The sequence below is a fragment of the Coturnix japonica genome, chromosome 4 (genome assembly GCF_001577835.2).
Source record: "Coturnix japonica isolate 7356 chromosome 4, Coturnix japonica 2.1, whole genome shotgun sequence".
NCBI lineage: Eukaryota > Metazoa > Chordata > Aves > Galliformes > Phasianidae > Coturnix > Coturnix japonica.
Window position 1 is genome coordinate 76,698,242 of NC_029519.1, and position 14,461 is coordinate 76,712,702.

General features: G+C 39.9%; 1 protein-coding gene across 3 annotated transcripts in view; it reads left to right on the forward strand.

Annotated features, from left to right (window-relative positions):
• Positions 1 to 14,461, forward strand: part of CTBP1 (C-terminal binding protein 1) — a 195,851-nt gene that overhangs the window by 51,024 nt on the left and 130,366 nt on the right. Inside the window, exon 1 of one of the 3 annotated variants that reach the window (XM_032444521.1) lies at positions 11,671 to 11,719. The exons of the other annotated variants lie outside the window; for them this stretch is intronic. Within the exon in view, the coding sequence (XP_032300412.1) occupies positions 11,686 to 11,719 (34 nt within the window). The 5' untranslated portion in view covers positions 11,671 to 11,685. Of the gene's footprint in view, positions 1 to 11,670; positions 11,720 to 14,461 lie in introns of those variants that run through there. 3 annotated transcript variants of the gene reach the window in all.

Below are 14,461 nucleotides of genomic sequence, written 5' to 3' on the forward strand. Positions count from 1 at the left end.
CAATTAACCTTCACCAAAAATGTGTTTTTCAAGCCCAAAGTGCCTTTAGCAAATAAATAAGGACTCTGAACTGGAGAGAATTCCCTATTTCCTAAGCAATCCGGTAGAAATTAAATGAGGAATCAGGTAGTATCAGCCAGCAAAACCTCTCTGTGGGACCAGCCATGAAATCTCTCAGCTGTAACTGATGAAGGTGTGTAAGCGAGCAGAGTTGTCTATGAATAACACAAGCAGAATATTCCGTGAATAACCCATTACTTTCAGATTTCAGTGTCTTGAAGTAAAAATGTATTTGTTCTTGTTCTTCACTAAAGGGTCTTCATAGCAATTCATCTGTTTTCATGTGTTCTGCGTGCAAGAACTTTGAGAATACTTCTGTGAGCTTGAAATAGAGAGGTAAAGTGTTTAACCTGTTACATGAGCGTTGTCTTCAAGGAGCAGCATGGAGTTCTATGGACTAAGAGAAATCAATGAACTGAAAAAGTTGCTATCATGAATAGTCATATAAGCCATATAAGAAGCTTGTCTGTGACTGTTTGTATATCTGTGTATTTGGGGTTTGTTCACCCCAATGCAAACCCATCCTTTCTGTTGGGACAACTAGAGTTGAACTGCTTATGGGCAAGTTCACTTTCCCTTTTATACTTTATTCTTAATCCTCAATATCTCCTTGGGAAGGTGTTGGAGTTCTTTTGGATTGCTGCTGCAACTTGTCTTTGAAATTCAGTCTTCATTATGTGCTACCAAAACAGTTTTTGAATTTGCATGCACTTAAGCTTTTGCAATACTACAGAGGTGTTACTGGTAACAGTGCAAATTGTATGGAAAGAAATTAGCTTAAAAGCCCATTCTGCCCTAAATGATGCTGAACAGTAGCTGCTAATGAAAAGCATTATCTTAACAAGAAAATTCGGGTGGAGGGGAGGGAGAGAGGGGAATTTTAGAGGAAGCTTTTTAATTTTACTGAAACAATAATGTCACTGATCTTAAATTTTGATGCTTTTTAAAGAAAAGCCGTGTTTTTGCTGTGCCCAGCATTACATATTTCACCTGTAGAGTTATATTTTCATTGGTGTATTGAAAAAAAAGTACTACTTGTTATGGCAAAGTACAGTTATGATGCAAACAGAGCACTTCTTAACAGTTGTGATCAAGTCATAGAATCACCAAATGGTTTGGGTTGGAAGGGACCTTTAAGACCATCTAATGCCAACCCCCTGCTATAGGAAGGGACACCTTCCACTAGACTTGGTTGCTCACAGCCTCATCCAGCCTGGCCTTGAGTGCCTCCATGGAGAGGGCATCCAAAGCCTCTGTGCAACCTGTTCCAGTGTCTCACCACCTTCACAGTAAAGCATTTCTTCCTAATATCGAGTCTAAACCTACCCTCTTCCAATTTAAAACCATCTCCCCTTGTCCTGTTGCTTCCTGCCCTTATAAAAAGTCTCTCCCCAGCTTTCCTTTAGGCCCCCTTCTGTCAAAATAGCATTACTTAAACATTTAAGTATATTTAAACACATAAACAACAAAACTGATACTGTTCAAGTATGGTAAACACAACTCAGCTTGAAACTCACAGCTGGGCTTACAGGGTTGTAATTGTTATATTTTTAATATCATATGTGTTTGAATTAGAACCTACTGTTTAGCCACACCTAGTTGTCTAAACCTAAATACTCCTCAGAGAATTAAAAAAGACCTTTAGGACTAGATATTTAGCTTGTATGCAGTGCACATGAGTGCCTGGTAGAACTTTCCAAAGCTTTAGAAATCAAAGTACTTGATGGTAATATGTACTTACTGCAGCCCGGGGTCAGGGAAGATGCTTTAAAAGCCTTAGGTTTATACACAGCTTTACACCCTGCTTTGGAAAACTGAATGAGAGAGAGCTGCGCAAAGATTAAATGTCTGGTAAACATGTTGAAAAATTTAAATAGTCATCTAATTAAAGCAGACGTGTTCAGCTCTCACAGAGGCAGTTCCCATCCTTAGGGAAGCGCAGTGTGAGATGCAAGGAGGGATTATATTTTGCTTCCTCCTGTAGGAGGAACAGACTTCTGGTTCTGAAGCATCTATAGCTGCTTCCTTGAGAGGGGCCTGGGCATGGCCTGCCCAAAGCTGGAGGCACTGCAGGCAGCCTCTGCCAGGGGAAGGGAAGTCCTTGTGGTATGATGGGCGGCTCTTGAGTCCAGACCCCTCTGCTTAACGTGTAGGACACCTTCCTAGGTCCTGTGGTAGAAGTAACAGCAGGCTGCAGTGCTCTTGAAATCGGTTTAAAACACAATGCTTTGCCATCTGACGTGCCTTGTGTTTGGAGCAGCCAAAAGTGTACCTGCAGGTACCGCTGGGGATCAGAGCAGCAGTTTTGTACCCTGTGTGGGCACATAAATCAGAAGGTCCCTTCCTCTGTCCTTACCTGCAAGAATTAAGTGTTAAGTTTGAATTTCTTATGATGCCTAGGAGTGGTATTTTTGCTTTTATATTTTCCTCTTTCTGTCCAGGAATCGGTTGCTCAGAATTATCCCAGTTTCCTTTTTCATCTAGCCTTCTTTTTCAGGTAGCATCCTACCTAGCACTGAATTTTTAAACCTCCCACTCTGCCAATCACAGAATCACAGAATTGTAGGGGTTGGAAGGGACCTCTAGAGATCATCGAGTCCAACCCCCCTGCCAAAGCAGGCTCCCTAAACCACATCACACAGGTAGGCGTCCAGGCAGGTCTTGAATATCTCCAGAGAAGGAGACTCCACCACCTCCCTGGGCAGCCTGTTCCAGTGCTCGGTCACCCTCATTGTAAAGAAGTTCTTCTGCGCATTCGTGCGGAACTTCCTATGCTGTACTTTCATCCCATTACCCCTAGTCCTGTCCCCACACACTACTGAAAAGAGACCAGCCTCGCCAATATGGCTCCCACACCTCAGGTATTTATAAACCTGGATCAAGTCCCCTCTCAGCCTTCTTTTCTCAAGGCTAAACAGACCCAGTTCCCTAAGTCTCTCCTCATAGGGGAGATGCTCCAGGCCCTTCACCATCTTAGTGGCCCTCCGCTGGACTCTTTCCAAGAGATCCCTGTCTTTTTTATACTGGGAAGCCCAGAACTGGACACAATATTCCAATTAACTGAAGATTCACCCAAATAACCAATAAAAATTACAGAGGAGGTTGGAAGCACACAAAAGGTGTTGAGGGAAGGTGTGATTCTTTTGCTCCTACTTGTATTCCTCAGGTTTCCTTGTGCATACATGACACTCAAATACAAATAGACTAAGACTTCAGTTAATGGGTAATTAAGAAGAATGTGTTAATATACAGTGCATGTTTCTTTTTGTCAAAGCATGCACATTTAAATAAATGATTTTATTAAATGCTAAAGGAACTTTTTCCCAGGTAATTTAAGTTCTATTTCTTGTCTCCTGCCATTCATTTTGTTTTTCTCTCACTGATTGGATGAGCATTACCTGTGTGTTTGCTGGGTATCAGCCACCACTTAGGCAGGTGTTACTCAGCTTCCACAACATCTGCCAGTCACTTCTTGGAGCTGTTGTTAGTTTATCTAACCTGCAGATGGTCATGTTTGCGCAGTGCTCCACAAAGTCCCATGCTCGTTCCCCGAGTGCCGCTTCGCACTTGCATGGAGGCATCATCAATTTATCAAACTCACATGATTTAGTAACAGTTATTTCTTCTTGCAGTAAACAAAAGCAGCTGCACTCTAGCTATCTTTATCTGCATGAATGCATAGATTGTGAAAGGCTTTTCTGGCAAGACAAAAGTTCAGAATTTCCAACTGGAATTTAGGGCATGCAAGTCAGAATGACTAGACTCTGATGTTTAGAAACAATATAATAATGCAGAGAATGAATTAGTTGCCATAGGAACTGCTTTGTTTTAATAATTTGGTGAGGCAGTGAATAGAAGGAGCCCCGAAAGAAGTAGTAGGAATTTTAATTACATGTTGTGCAATGTGAGTGGCTTTGTTCATTAAGATTGAAATTTGATTTGATAACAAATTGGAGAATTGGGTGTATAAGCCTTATTCTGAGAGGGCGGTAAGGATGATTTACAGGTTTCTTTTATTTTTTTTCTTCCCCCTGGGAGAAATGCGGTCACATTTTACATTTGATTATAGCAATGTAGATTATTGATTCCTTACCAATAAAACATGCTCGATGCGTTGCGCTGGAAGCGTGACTTACATCTGCGTGCTCTGATTTGCTGCCTGGCAGTCCTGGCAGCCTAGCAACGTGCTGAGTCCACATCTGCAAAGGGATTTCAGGCACCCAAACTTGGGAGGAAGGAGAATGTGGGAGTCTTGAGACGTCAACCCTCATCTAAAACCATCGGCACCTTATTGTCTTTTGCACTTCATGGATGAAATGTAAATTCACTCCATGCTTTTAGATCTTTGTGGTTTTTCTACCCTCTCGCAGGTTTGAAGAGCTTAGTGTACACCTTATAGTTGAGACATGGCAGGATCCTACAACAGAGTTAAGCAGACAGATGCAGATCAGGTAAGCTTTCTGTGATCACACCCAGCACATATCAGCTGTTGCAGACAGATAGCAGGCGTGATACTGCTTTATTCAGGAAATCTTCCGAGAAGGGCCTGGGAGATATCAGAGTGGCTTTTCACTATGTAAAGGAGGATCACAATAAAGAAGGGGATAAGACCCTTCAACAGGATCTGTTGTGATAGGACAAGGGGAAAAGGTTTCAAACTAAAAGAGGGGAGATTTAGACTGGATATAAGGAGAAAGGTGTGGTGAGTCACTGGAACTTGTCCTGGGGATCTTCAGGGTCGGGTTGGAGGGGCACTGAGCACCTGGTAGAGCTGTGGGTGTCCCTGTTCATTGCAGGGGAGCTGGTTTTGATGATCACTAAGGGTCACTCCCACCTCAAACAATTCTGTGGTACAGTTAAATTCATGTGCAAACTCAAGAAATGCAGGCAACAGGGCCTGGGCCTGAGGTGCTTTGTGCTGGTGAGTCAGTGAGTGTCTGCGTGTGACCAGTGGTGTCAGTGACAGGATTTGCTGCTGGTGTCCTACTGCTGCCCTTCACAGAATGGGGCCTTTAATTTGATTCTTTCTTCTCATCTGGCAGCATTTTTTTTTTCCTTACTGAAATCTGCAGGAGCTTAATTCTGCTTGAGACCAGAGGTGGCTTTCAGGTGGAATTCCTGAGCTAGTGTTTAATTAAAGTGTTTAATTAAGGAGGGCATTACAGGTAGATAGACACAATACCAGAAGACTGGTTTCCTTTGAATATCTGCTACTGGGCTACTCTTGTCCCTGTCTTCTCTGCTCCATTCTCATTGGCCACAATCCAGACTCTGTAAAATCAGTTCATCGTAGATCCACGTTTTCTTTGGAAATCGATTAACATTAAATGTTAATTTTTAATTTAACGTTCATCTCCCATTTCTATTTCCTCTGATTTTTATTGCATTTCTTTGCTGTGAATGGGAGCACCTGCAGAAATGCCCCTAACAACATAATTTTCTGCATAGCTAAAAAAGTTATTTAACTGTTTACAGAATTCTCAATGATTGTTCTTTTAGATGAAGATTTGAAGCTTCTCGCAGAGCGTAACATGGATCTGATCTAGCTGGGAAAATGTTAAACAGCATAAAATAAAACAGCTCTACTGACATTGACTTATGTTTCCAAAAGCTAGAGAGTCTGGAGGCTTGTATGTCAGATATGGTAGATTGCTCCATCTCTTGTTCTGTCTGTAAATGATTAACTTAAGGAAACCCGTGCTACAGGCATATGCTTTCTAACAGCAGATTTCAGTCTACTCCTGATTTCCACATGGAAGCTCTCCCGCCCCCAAGTTGTGTATTACTCCTTTTACATAAGAAATACATATGGGGTTTCCATGTCAGCTGCACTAGTTGTGCCAAATGTTTGTCAGATATAAACTTTGGTCTTCTCAGATTCGTGAAACCCTTCAGAAGCGTGATTGACTTGTGCCTTTTTGGCTTGATGTAGTCTCTTGATTGAAAAATCAAGTGATGAAGGTTTTGTTGTGCTGTTCCAAATAAAAGCCTCACATGGCAGCAAGTTTTAAAGGCTCTCTTTTAAGTTATTTGTAGGCAAGTGTATACTTTTGTGCTCATGCAATGTTTTTCATAGAATTTTTTAATGGAATGTTTTGGGTTAGAAGGGAACTTTAAGGTCACCTAGTTCCAGCCCCCTGCAGTAAGCAGGGAAACCTCCCTCTAGACCAGGTTGCTCACAGCCCCATCCAGCCTGGACCCATCCAGCCCGGTCTGCAGTTTTTCCAGGGTTTGCACCTTTTCCCCTCTCATCTTTCTTCATGCCTCAGTATGGCAAAGTTTGTTTTGTCCATGTTTGCACTCAAGTTCAGGAAATTCATCATCTGGTTACTGTAATTTCAGTAGGTCCAAACTTATTCCAGAAAGCAGAGAAATGAAAGGTTTATCATCGCTGCTTTGCAGGAGCACATAGCTGTGTTTTCTGTCAAACAACTTGACTTATTTACTGGAATCTAGTGTTTAAATTCTTATATAAACTTACATTCCATTTACTAGAAGGTCGATTTATTTGTAGCAATGAATTGTAAAGGCTGAAAGACAGTTCCCTTTCTGTTCTGTAGTCTGAGAAGGCTTTTTTGTGCCTTTTAGGAGTTTTCAAATGGAGCTGGAAAATGGGACAGATCCTGACTTAGTTTCCAGTTTTACACATGCTGTAAATGTTTTATAAACATGAATAAACAGCCAAAACTTCAGATTTTAACCAAATTATTTAAAACTGGAAACTTATGAGTAAAAGTTCAATTTATTATCATATCCCTTACATTAATTATATAACCTATTGTATATGGTGGCTGTAACATCTGATTATTTGCCTAATCCACAGCCAGACTACATTGTTGTCCCTACTGGCACATACATAATTTTGTTTATATTTTATATTCAAAACAGATGTTGCTTTCTATCCATTAAATTGTAATTACATCTCCTGGTAGCATAAAAATTGTGGGATAAGACAATAAGAATTATTTGATATAAAAGTGCAAGCCCGAAGAAGAGAGAAAAAGAGAAATGCAGGTAACAGGAGCAGTACCAACATGGTGGTCAATGGTTTTGATGCCTAAAGCCAGGACGTGGAACCATGTGCTTTCCAGCTCAGATCTGCTGTTCACCTGAACCTGTGCCATCAACTTCCAGTCTAAAGTGATGCCAATTCTGTTTTTAAATATATTGCCCACAAAAGGTGAAGTATTAATGTTTTTTTTTGTTTTTGTTTTTAATGTTTAGCCCAAAAGAGAGACACCGATCTAGTTTTACTCTACTTCCTGAAAGGCTGGTTTTAGTTGTTCTCTACAGAAGACAGCATTAAGCCACAGCTTTCTCATTCTCAATTCATTTAAGAATCAGGTTGATCACACGATATTATCAGCGGAACTGCTGCTAAGACCAAAAAGATACAGGCATGAGGTTTCAACAGTTAGTCAAGTTATTTTAAGATGCAAATTATGTTTGAAGATGTTCCATTAATGCTTAAGATCAGTATATTAAATGGCAGAAAATTCAGCATTAGTCGATTCAGAACTGGTAGTGGATAATGTGCTTGAGAGTTAAGAGTTTTTAAAGAGTTGTCTGTACCTAAACCATAGTATTCACAAAGTACCTTAAGTACACATGTATTTAAATACACGTGAAAGCATGTGGTTGAGTCATGTAGTTGGGAAGCTCCTTTTGGATATTTTTGCTGGCTATTTTATCTTCTTTTTGGGCTCCTTTACAGATACATATGGTTTCAAAGTAAGAAGGAAATGAATAGATTCAAGTCAGGTTTGGAGCATGTAGCAATGTCCATATTTTAATTAAATGACAAATTGCTGGCAACATGTTGATTATTGATCTTGCAGCTGGAGCCTAGAATGAAATTCTGCCTATCTATGTTGCATCATCTTCAGTTAGCCATGAGGGAAGTAAAAAGTGAATGAAAAATAGCAGTGTGATTTGAAGATGAGAACTAACACCAGAATTAAGTTAGGTACCAAGGAGGTCTTTGGGCTTATTGATTTCATGTGAACACTGCCTGCTTCGGGCATCTCAGCCACTGGGTATCCTGTACGGACCAGGTTGTGGAGGGCTGTGGTGTTTCAAAATGGGCACTTGGTGGAACATTTGGGACTTGGTTGGGGTTTTTGCTTCTCCTCATTGGATCCAGCTGGTGAGTTAGAGTAGAGAGCTGTTGCTTGTGATTGAAAAAGTCCTGATGAGCTGTACTTGGGATAGACCTGACTCAGCATTGCACTGCGCTATTGATAGTCAGCACACCAAGTCCCTTTCTGGGAATAAGCAAGAAGATTTTGACCTACTTTACTGGAAGAGTAGCAGTTACAATCCCCTGTTCAGCCCTGGGTTATACAGCAGTGCTCCAACTTTTCCAGCATGAGGAAAAGATGCCGCTAAGTAGGATGGACCGTTGATTTGAAACCATCAGAAGCCTTTTGTGCTGCCTGGGTTACAGAAGGTTCTCCTTTCCATGTACAAACTTGGTACAACTCTCTCCCATTCCTTAAACTTCCCTCTATGGCACTGTTCAAAAGTCCAAAAGTAAGGGAATGGTGCCCCATGTTGGTACCATTTCACCAACCCAGCATGTGACTGTCTGGCTCCTCCAGTATGTGCTGCTGTGCACCTGTAATACCTTTCCAATAGGCTTTCTGTGCAGTAAATAACACTGCTTTTAAGAACTACAAATAAGCTTCACAGGTGTTGTAAGAAATACTAATTCTAGAGAGTACTTTTAATTTTTCTTTTTGCTACCTCAGAATTGCTGAAGCGTTTAGAGAAAATAAAGAATGGTGCACGTAAGGAATCCATGATCAGATCTGAAGCAGTGTGAAATGTGCTTGTAGATAGAGGAAATCAGAACAAGGCTTACCAAGCTGTGCTTGGAGTCCCCGTGGATGCAGTTTACCACTGGTTTTGTTTCCTTGGCTGTGAAATGATGGTAATACTTTTACTGTCTGAGGTTTAACTCATTCCTCGTTTTACAGCAAGGTGGAAAATCAGTTTTAAAATAAACACAGATCTATTACAGAATAATAGTACTTAATGATTTGCCAGTCCAAATAGCTGTATCTATTGAGGAATAATTGAAACATGTTTACAGAGGAAATCTGAAAGAAAATAATAATGTTATCAAGCTAAAAAGCTATCGAGTATAATTATTATATACTTCCTTGGTGATTCAGCAGCCGAGCTGTTTTTGTGCATGTAAATGATTTTTGCTTAATGGATTATTGCAGCACATCTGAGCAAGCAGTGCAGGACTCCAGGAAGGGCACACCTTGAGGACACTGCAGCAGCAATATTTTGCTGTGTCACTAGATTTTATCATGCGTAAAGGACAGATCCTCTTATGCTTAGGAAAATGGAGATCTGTTACGTTTCTGACTACATTTCTGTTAGCTTGCAGTAATTAAAACCAAACCTGAAACAAATTGATTTTGTTTGTAAAGGTGATTGTACTTAAATATTATATCATCAAGCATCTCAGCATAGCAATAAAATGATGGCACTTGTGACTGCAACTTCTGACATGAATTTTATCAGTGATGTTTTTATTCCCTTTTTTGAAGCAAGTGTAATAAAATTGTAAGTGGATTATAGTTGACTACTAGAATGCTGTATGTCTGTCAAGTGCTATTGCTAAACAAATAGTAAAATCATCTGTTAATTTTATTGCCTTAGTGGTACAAGAACTGCTCTACCTGAGTTCTCTAGGATTTCTAAGCTGTCTGAGGGTTGGTACATAGAATTAATGAATTGGTTTTGGACTCCTTCCAATACTTCATGAAAGCGATCTTTCTAAACAGCCGTAGATTTGGATAATAGATAAAGGAGATATGGTTTCATTAGGGTGAGGTATACCCATGAGATGGAAAAAAATGTAGTTACCAATAAATTGCACCGAGCTGAGGATTGTACCCTAAAATAAGGACTGTGGCAAAAATAATGACTCACATACATCTACAAAATTTCTACATCTACATCAATTCTAGAACAGTTTATCAGGCTCAGTGGGTAGTCTTGATTGCATCTCTGTGTCTGTGCTAAGCATTCTTTATACCCCTAAACATGCAAAGTCTGCATGAACCATCCCTTGTACAGCGTTGGGGTTTTTGGAAGAACATCGTTTTACTGCACTGAGAAAGCAGAGGGAAAAATGGGGAGATACCTGGTAAACTCAGTCCCGCTTGGCTGAGCCTTTTATGCCCGTCCAAGAAGTAAAAGAGCTACATGGAGACGCTCTGAATGAAGCTGGAATGACTCTTTCTTGGCCTTTCCCCAGAAATCTACAGGATATAAGAAAATTTAGTTAAACTCGAGTCAAAGAAACCAAAATAAACATGCCTGAATGAAGAACCTCATCTCCAGCTAAAAGGGTAGCTTTCCGGTTTATTGCAATGCAGCCCATCTCACACTGTTGAAATGTAATTATTGGCAATACAAAATTAGCTATTTCTTTTATAAACCTGATGCTGTTTAATGTCTCTTGCCAAACCTGCATTACCATTTTCACCACTGTTGACAGCAGCTGATAAACGCTGCTGGCAGTTTCAGTGAGGACATGAGTTTAGCAGCCATGGGGGATATGAGTAACTTCTCATTCTTTGATCCACAAGGAGAAGAAGGTTTGACAGATTCTGTGGAGGCTGCCTGTTTGCTGTAGGAACTCTTTGCAATATTGTACCTGAATTTCTCTGTGATGAGGCAGGCCGAGGGTTAACTGGCTTCCCAATCAGTGGGGAAGGAAAAGCAATCTAAAAAGTGATTAAGATTTTAATTCAGATGCTACAATTTGGACATTTCTATCCTTCCCAATCCCATGTAAAAGGAAATTCTACTTTGATCAGAGTGCCTAATTTAGATGCTGTAAGTGGTAAGAGTGATCTGAGCCTAACAGTGGCTTTGTGCGACTCAGTGTTGAATCTGAGCTTCTTATGTGAGAGCAGTTAATTGTGGAAGTTGGCCTGCTGGCTGTTACTGCAGCTTCATGAGAGTTAACTCAGATTTCTGCATCAGCGTGCATAAAGGAGCCCAAGTATATCTTATATATATATATCTTATACTTTATTTGCATCTCCTTTGAATTGTAGTCTGCAATTGGAGCTGTGTTGTCTTTGTGGTTGACAGCTGCATGTTTCACTCATGGTTTTTTAACTTTTTCAGTTTCACAAGTGCTATCTTAAATACCAAGCTGTTTCCAATTATGAGATACATCCTTTCCCCACATAGTCAACATGCAGCTAATTTGGGGCATTCTGCCTACCCCCTTCATTTCAAAGTCACATAGATTTTTGTATCCCCTTAATTCTGATATTTTGCTGGCCCTTCTTCCTCCTTTTCTCAGAATCAATTTGCATTGTATCAGCCAAGTTTGCCAACATCCTGACTACTTATGCTCCTTCACACACTAAACTATCATCAAATTACTTGCTTGACAGATGAAACAATGAGCTATTCTTAGGTCTTGAATGAGGAAGTTGGTGCAGTTAAAGTGTTATAAAAAGATACTCATGTGAAAAAAAAACCAGCAGCAAAACAACCAAAAATGAAACCAACCAACCACACTAAGAACAACCCCACAAACAGCAGAAGAACCCTCAAGCTCTCCATCTTTGTTCAGAAGGTAAAAAGATGCAGTCTGCGTGCCCCATTGGAACATATCCTGGTCAGTATCCCCTCTGTGTGCTGTATTTGGTACACTTTTCCTCCTTCTTTTCACCTGAGTATATCATTGCCTGCTCTGGATAAGCACTTTGATTCTCCAAACTATGCTTTAGTCAATATCGTTTACAGTGATAGTGCTGTGCAGAGTTAACTTTTCTTGTCTAACCTCAGTCAGGAAATAGAACCGATGGGTTTTGCGGTGCCTTTTTGACTAAGAGTAGCATGGAAATAGAAATAATAACTCTTATTATACGTGTGCTTCTCAACATAATGCTTGTAATGTGCAGAAATGTAATTTTAAACAGTGCAAACTTATTGCCAGTTAACCATTAATTAAAAAAACAGCTGAATTGAATGACCTTGAGAGCAAATGTATCATCACACTAAAAACAAGTGGGAGGTTTTATTTCTTGGAGGTACACATGCACTTTCACAGAGGCAACGTATCTCTGTGTACTGTCATGAAATAGAAGAAGATCCAGTTTTGTGTTTTACTAGAAAGAGCAAATTCACTGTTGTGAGTGATATAGCAAACACATGCATGTAACAGGCTATAGGAGGTGATATAAAGGAGTCGTATAATTAGGTGATAGATTTACACATCTATAATTCTGTTGTTTAGAACAAAGTTTGCTTTCACTATTTACCAATTAACATTTCAAATAATCGAAAATGCGCCAATCCATGCACATCTTATGGGCCTATTAGTGAATGAGTGTATGCAGGACAACTACAACATTTTTCTGAGCTTCGAGTGATGACTTTTGGCAAGGTGTTTGAGGTAACAGAGTTGATAAATGTGTAGTATCCCTTCAAGCTGCAATGGAGACTGTACAGTGTAAGAGGCAAGCACATTGGGTGATGCAGAGTTAGAATAATACAAATATAGCTGGGAATAGATAACCAGAGAGTATCTAAGGAAAATAAGGAAAAGGACTCACCAACTCTGAGACCATCAGTCAAGATGGGTGCTCACCAGTGTCAAGGCTTGCCACAAGAACTCTAGAAAGAGATGCTACCTTAGTGGTGGTCAGCCCTTAAATGGGATGTAGGAGAGGTGTAGTCAAGCTCCATCCCTTCCGGGAGCACAGCTGACTCATTGCTTGCCTCAGATGGCTAATCAGAGTTTCAGGGTGTGATTGATAGTTTCCCTTACAGGTGAGCATCTTGTCATGTTAGAGATGCACAGGGAAGGTTCCAGTGATTCAGCTGCCTCTTACGGGTTTTGGGAGATCAAAGCGTAGGAGCTGTGTGTCCATCCAGAGGTACCAACAAATTTGTCTATAATGATGATTCATTCAGCCTGATCATGCAGCTCAGTTCTTAGAGTAGTTGCTGTATGTTAGTTTATTAAATCACTTTAATTCTTTCAACTAAGATAAGTAAAAGCTTTAAAATACCCATAAACTTGAAGGTAAATGAGTGCTTGTCTCTTTGGATGAGCCTACATGTCTGGAATGTCTGCAAAATGAAATATTCTGTAGGATAATAAAGTGCACTTCTATTCAGGATGCCTGCTTCCCTAATGGCAATGTCTTCATTGCACCTCTAGAGACTTCTTCATGTGTCTCCTCCAAGGAGACTAATCTCTGTGATATCCAGAGTATACAATAAGATACAAGGTCTTAGTCTCCTCTTTTACAGGGCTTGTGTGGATTCTGATCGTGATCTTGGGCATTCTTAATTCTTTTGTGGCTGATCCAACCTTCTCCAAATCCCCTGGAGACACATCATCCAACGTCATCGGTTCCCTCAAAAACCAACACAGCCTCTTTAGGTGACAGGATCATTTTACACACTTTCTAATCTGAAGGAGAAACTCTTGCCAACAGTTTATCCTTGCTTTTCAATGGCTTTCATCATTTTGTTGATGCCCTTTGTATGTTTCTGCTGACCTTTGTAAGGAGAACAGTCCATCTACAGCAATAGTGACCCATATAATCCATTAATTGCATAGGTTTTCCTATCAAATCTATTCTGTGGCAGGTTTTCATTTTCAAAGCCTTAAATTTACATAGTTTTCATATGGATTGGTTGACCAATACCAACTTGTTCAAATACATAGAAAATCAATAAAGCTTTGGTGAAGCTTAGGAAAACAATGAAAATAGACTTCAACATTTCTCACATTTTGTGGGTTTGTAATGGTTAACATGAGTCTGTTTCTGCTTTGGAGCTTTAATAAGGTGTTCTTTTAAATTGTTAAGCTTGTTCATCTTTTCTGCTGACAGATACTTCAGTCCCTTCAAAGACGATCTTTATTATTATGGCTAGATCAAAATGAGTCATAGCAACTTGGGTTACATAATACTGTTGACACTATAAATATTTCTGAAATACTTGATCTGTATTCTTATTCTCCTTTGTGATACAATTCTTTTTTAAGAACTGTGCTGTAAAATGGCCTAAATTCAGTTGAAAAAAAATAAATAAATGAAAGAAAGTCAAATCTTTATTATACAAAAATATGCATCAGCTTGTATTAGATGGCCCCAAACTCCCTTAATTACTGGGGAGAGATTAGCAGGAAGGGTTTCAAATAGTTCTGTAGGGTCCGTTTTTCAAAGCTTACAGGCTTTTGCTCCATTCCATGCACACTGTAGTTCAGGTAGGAGCTCTGCCTGCTGTGCATCCTTCAGCTACTTGGAACTTCTATTTCATGTTCACCACTTGTTTTGGAAGAAATTACAAATAATTATATTACAAATAATTATAACCTCAGGTGTTCTCATATGTTGCATCT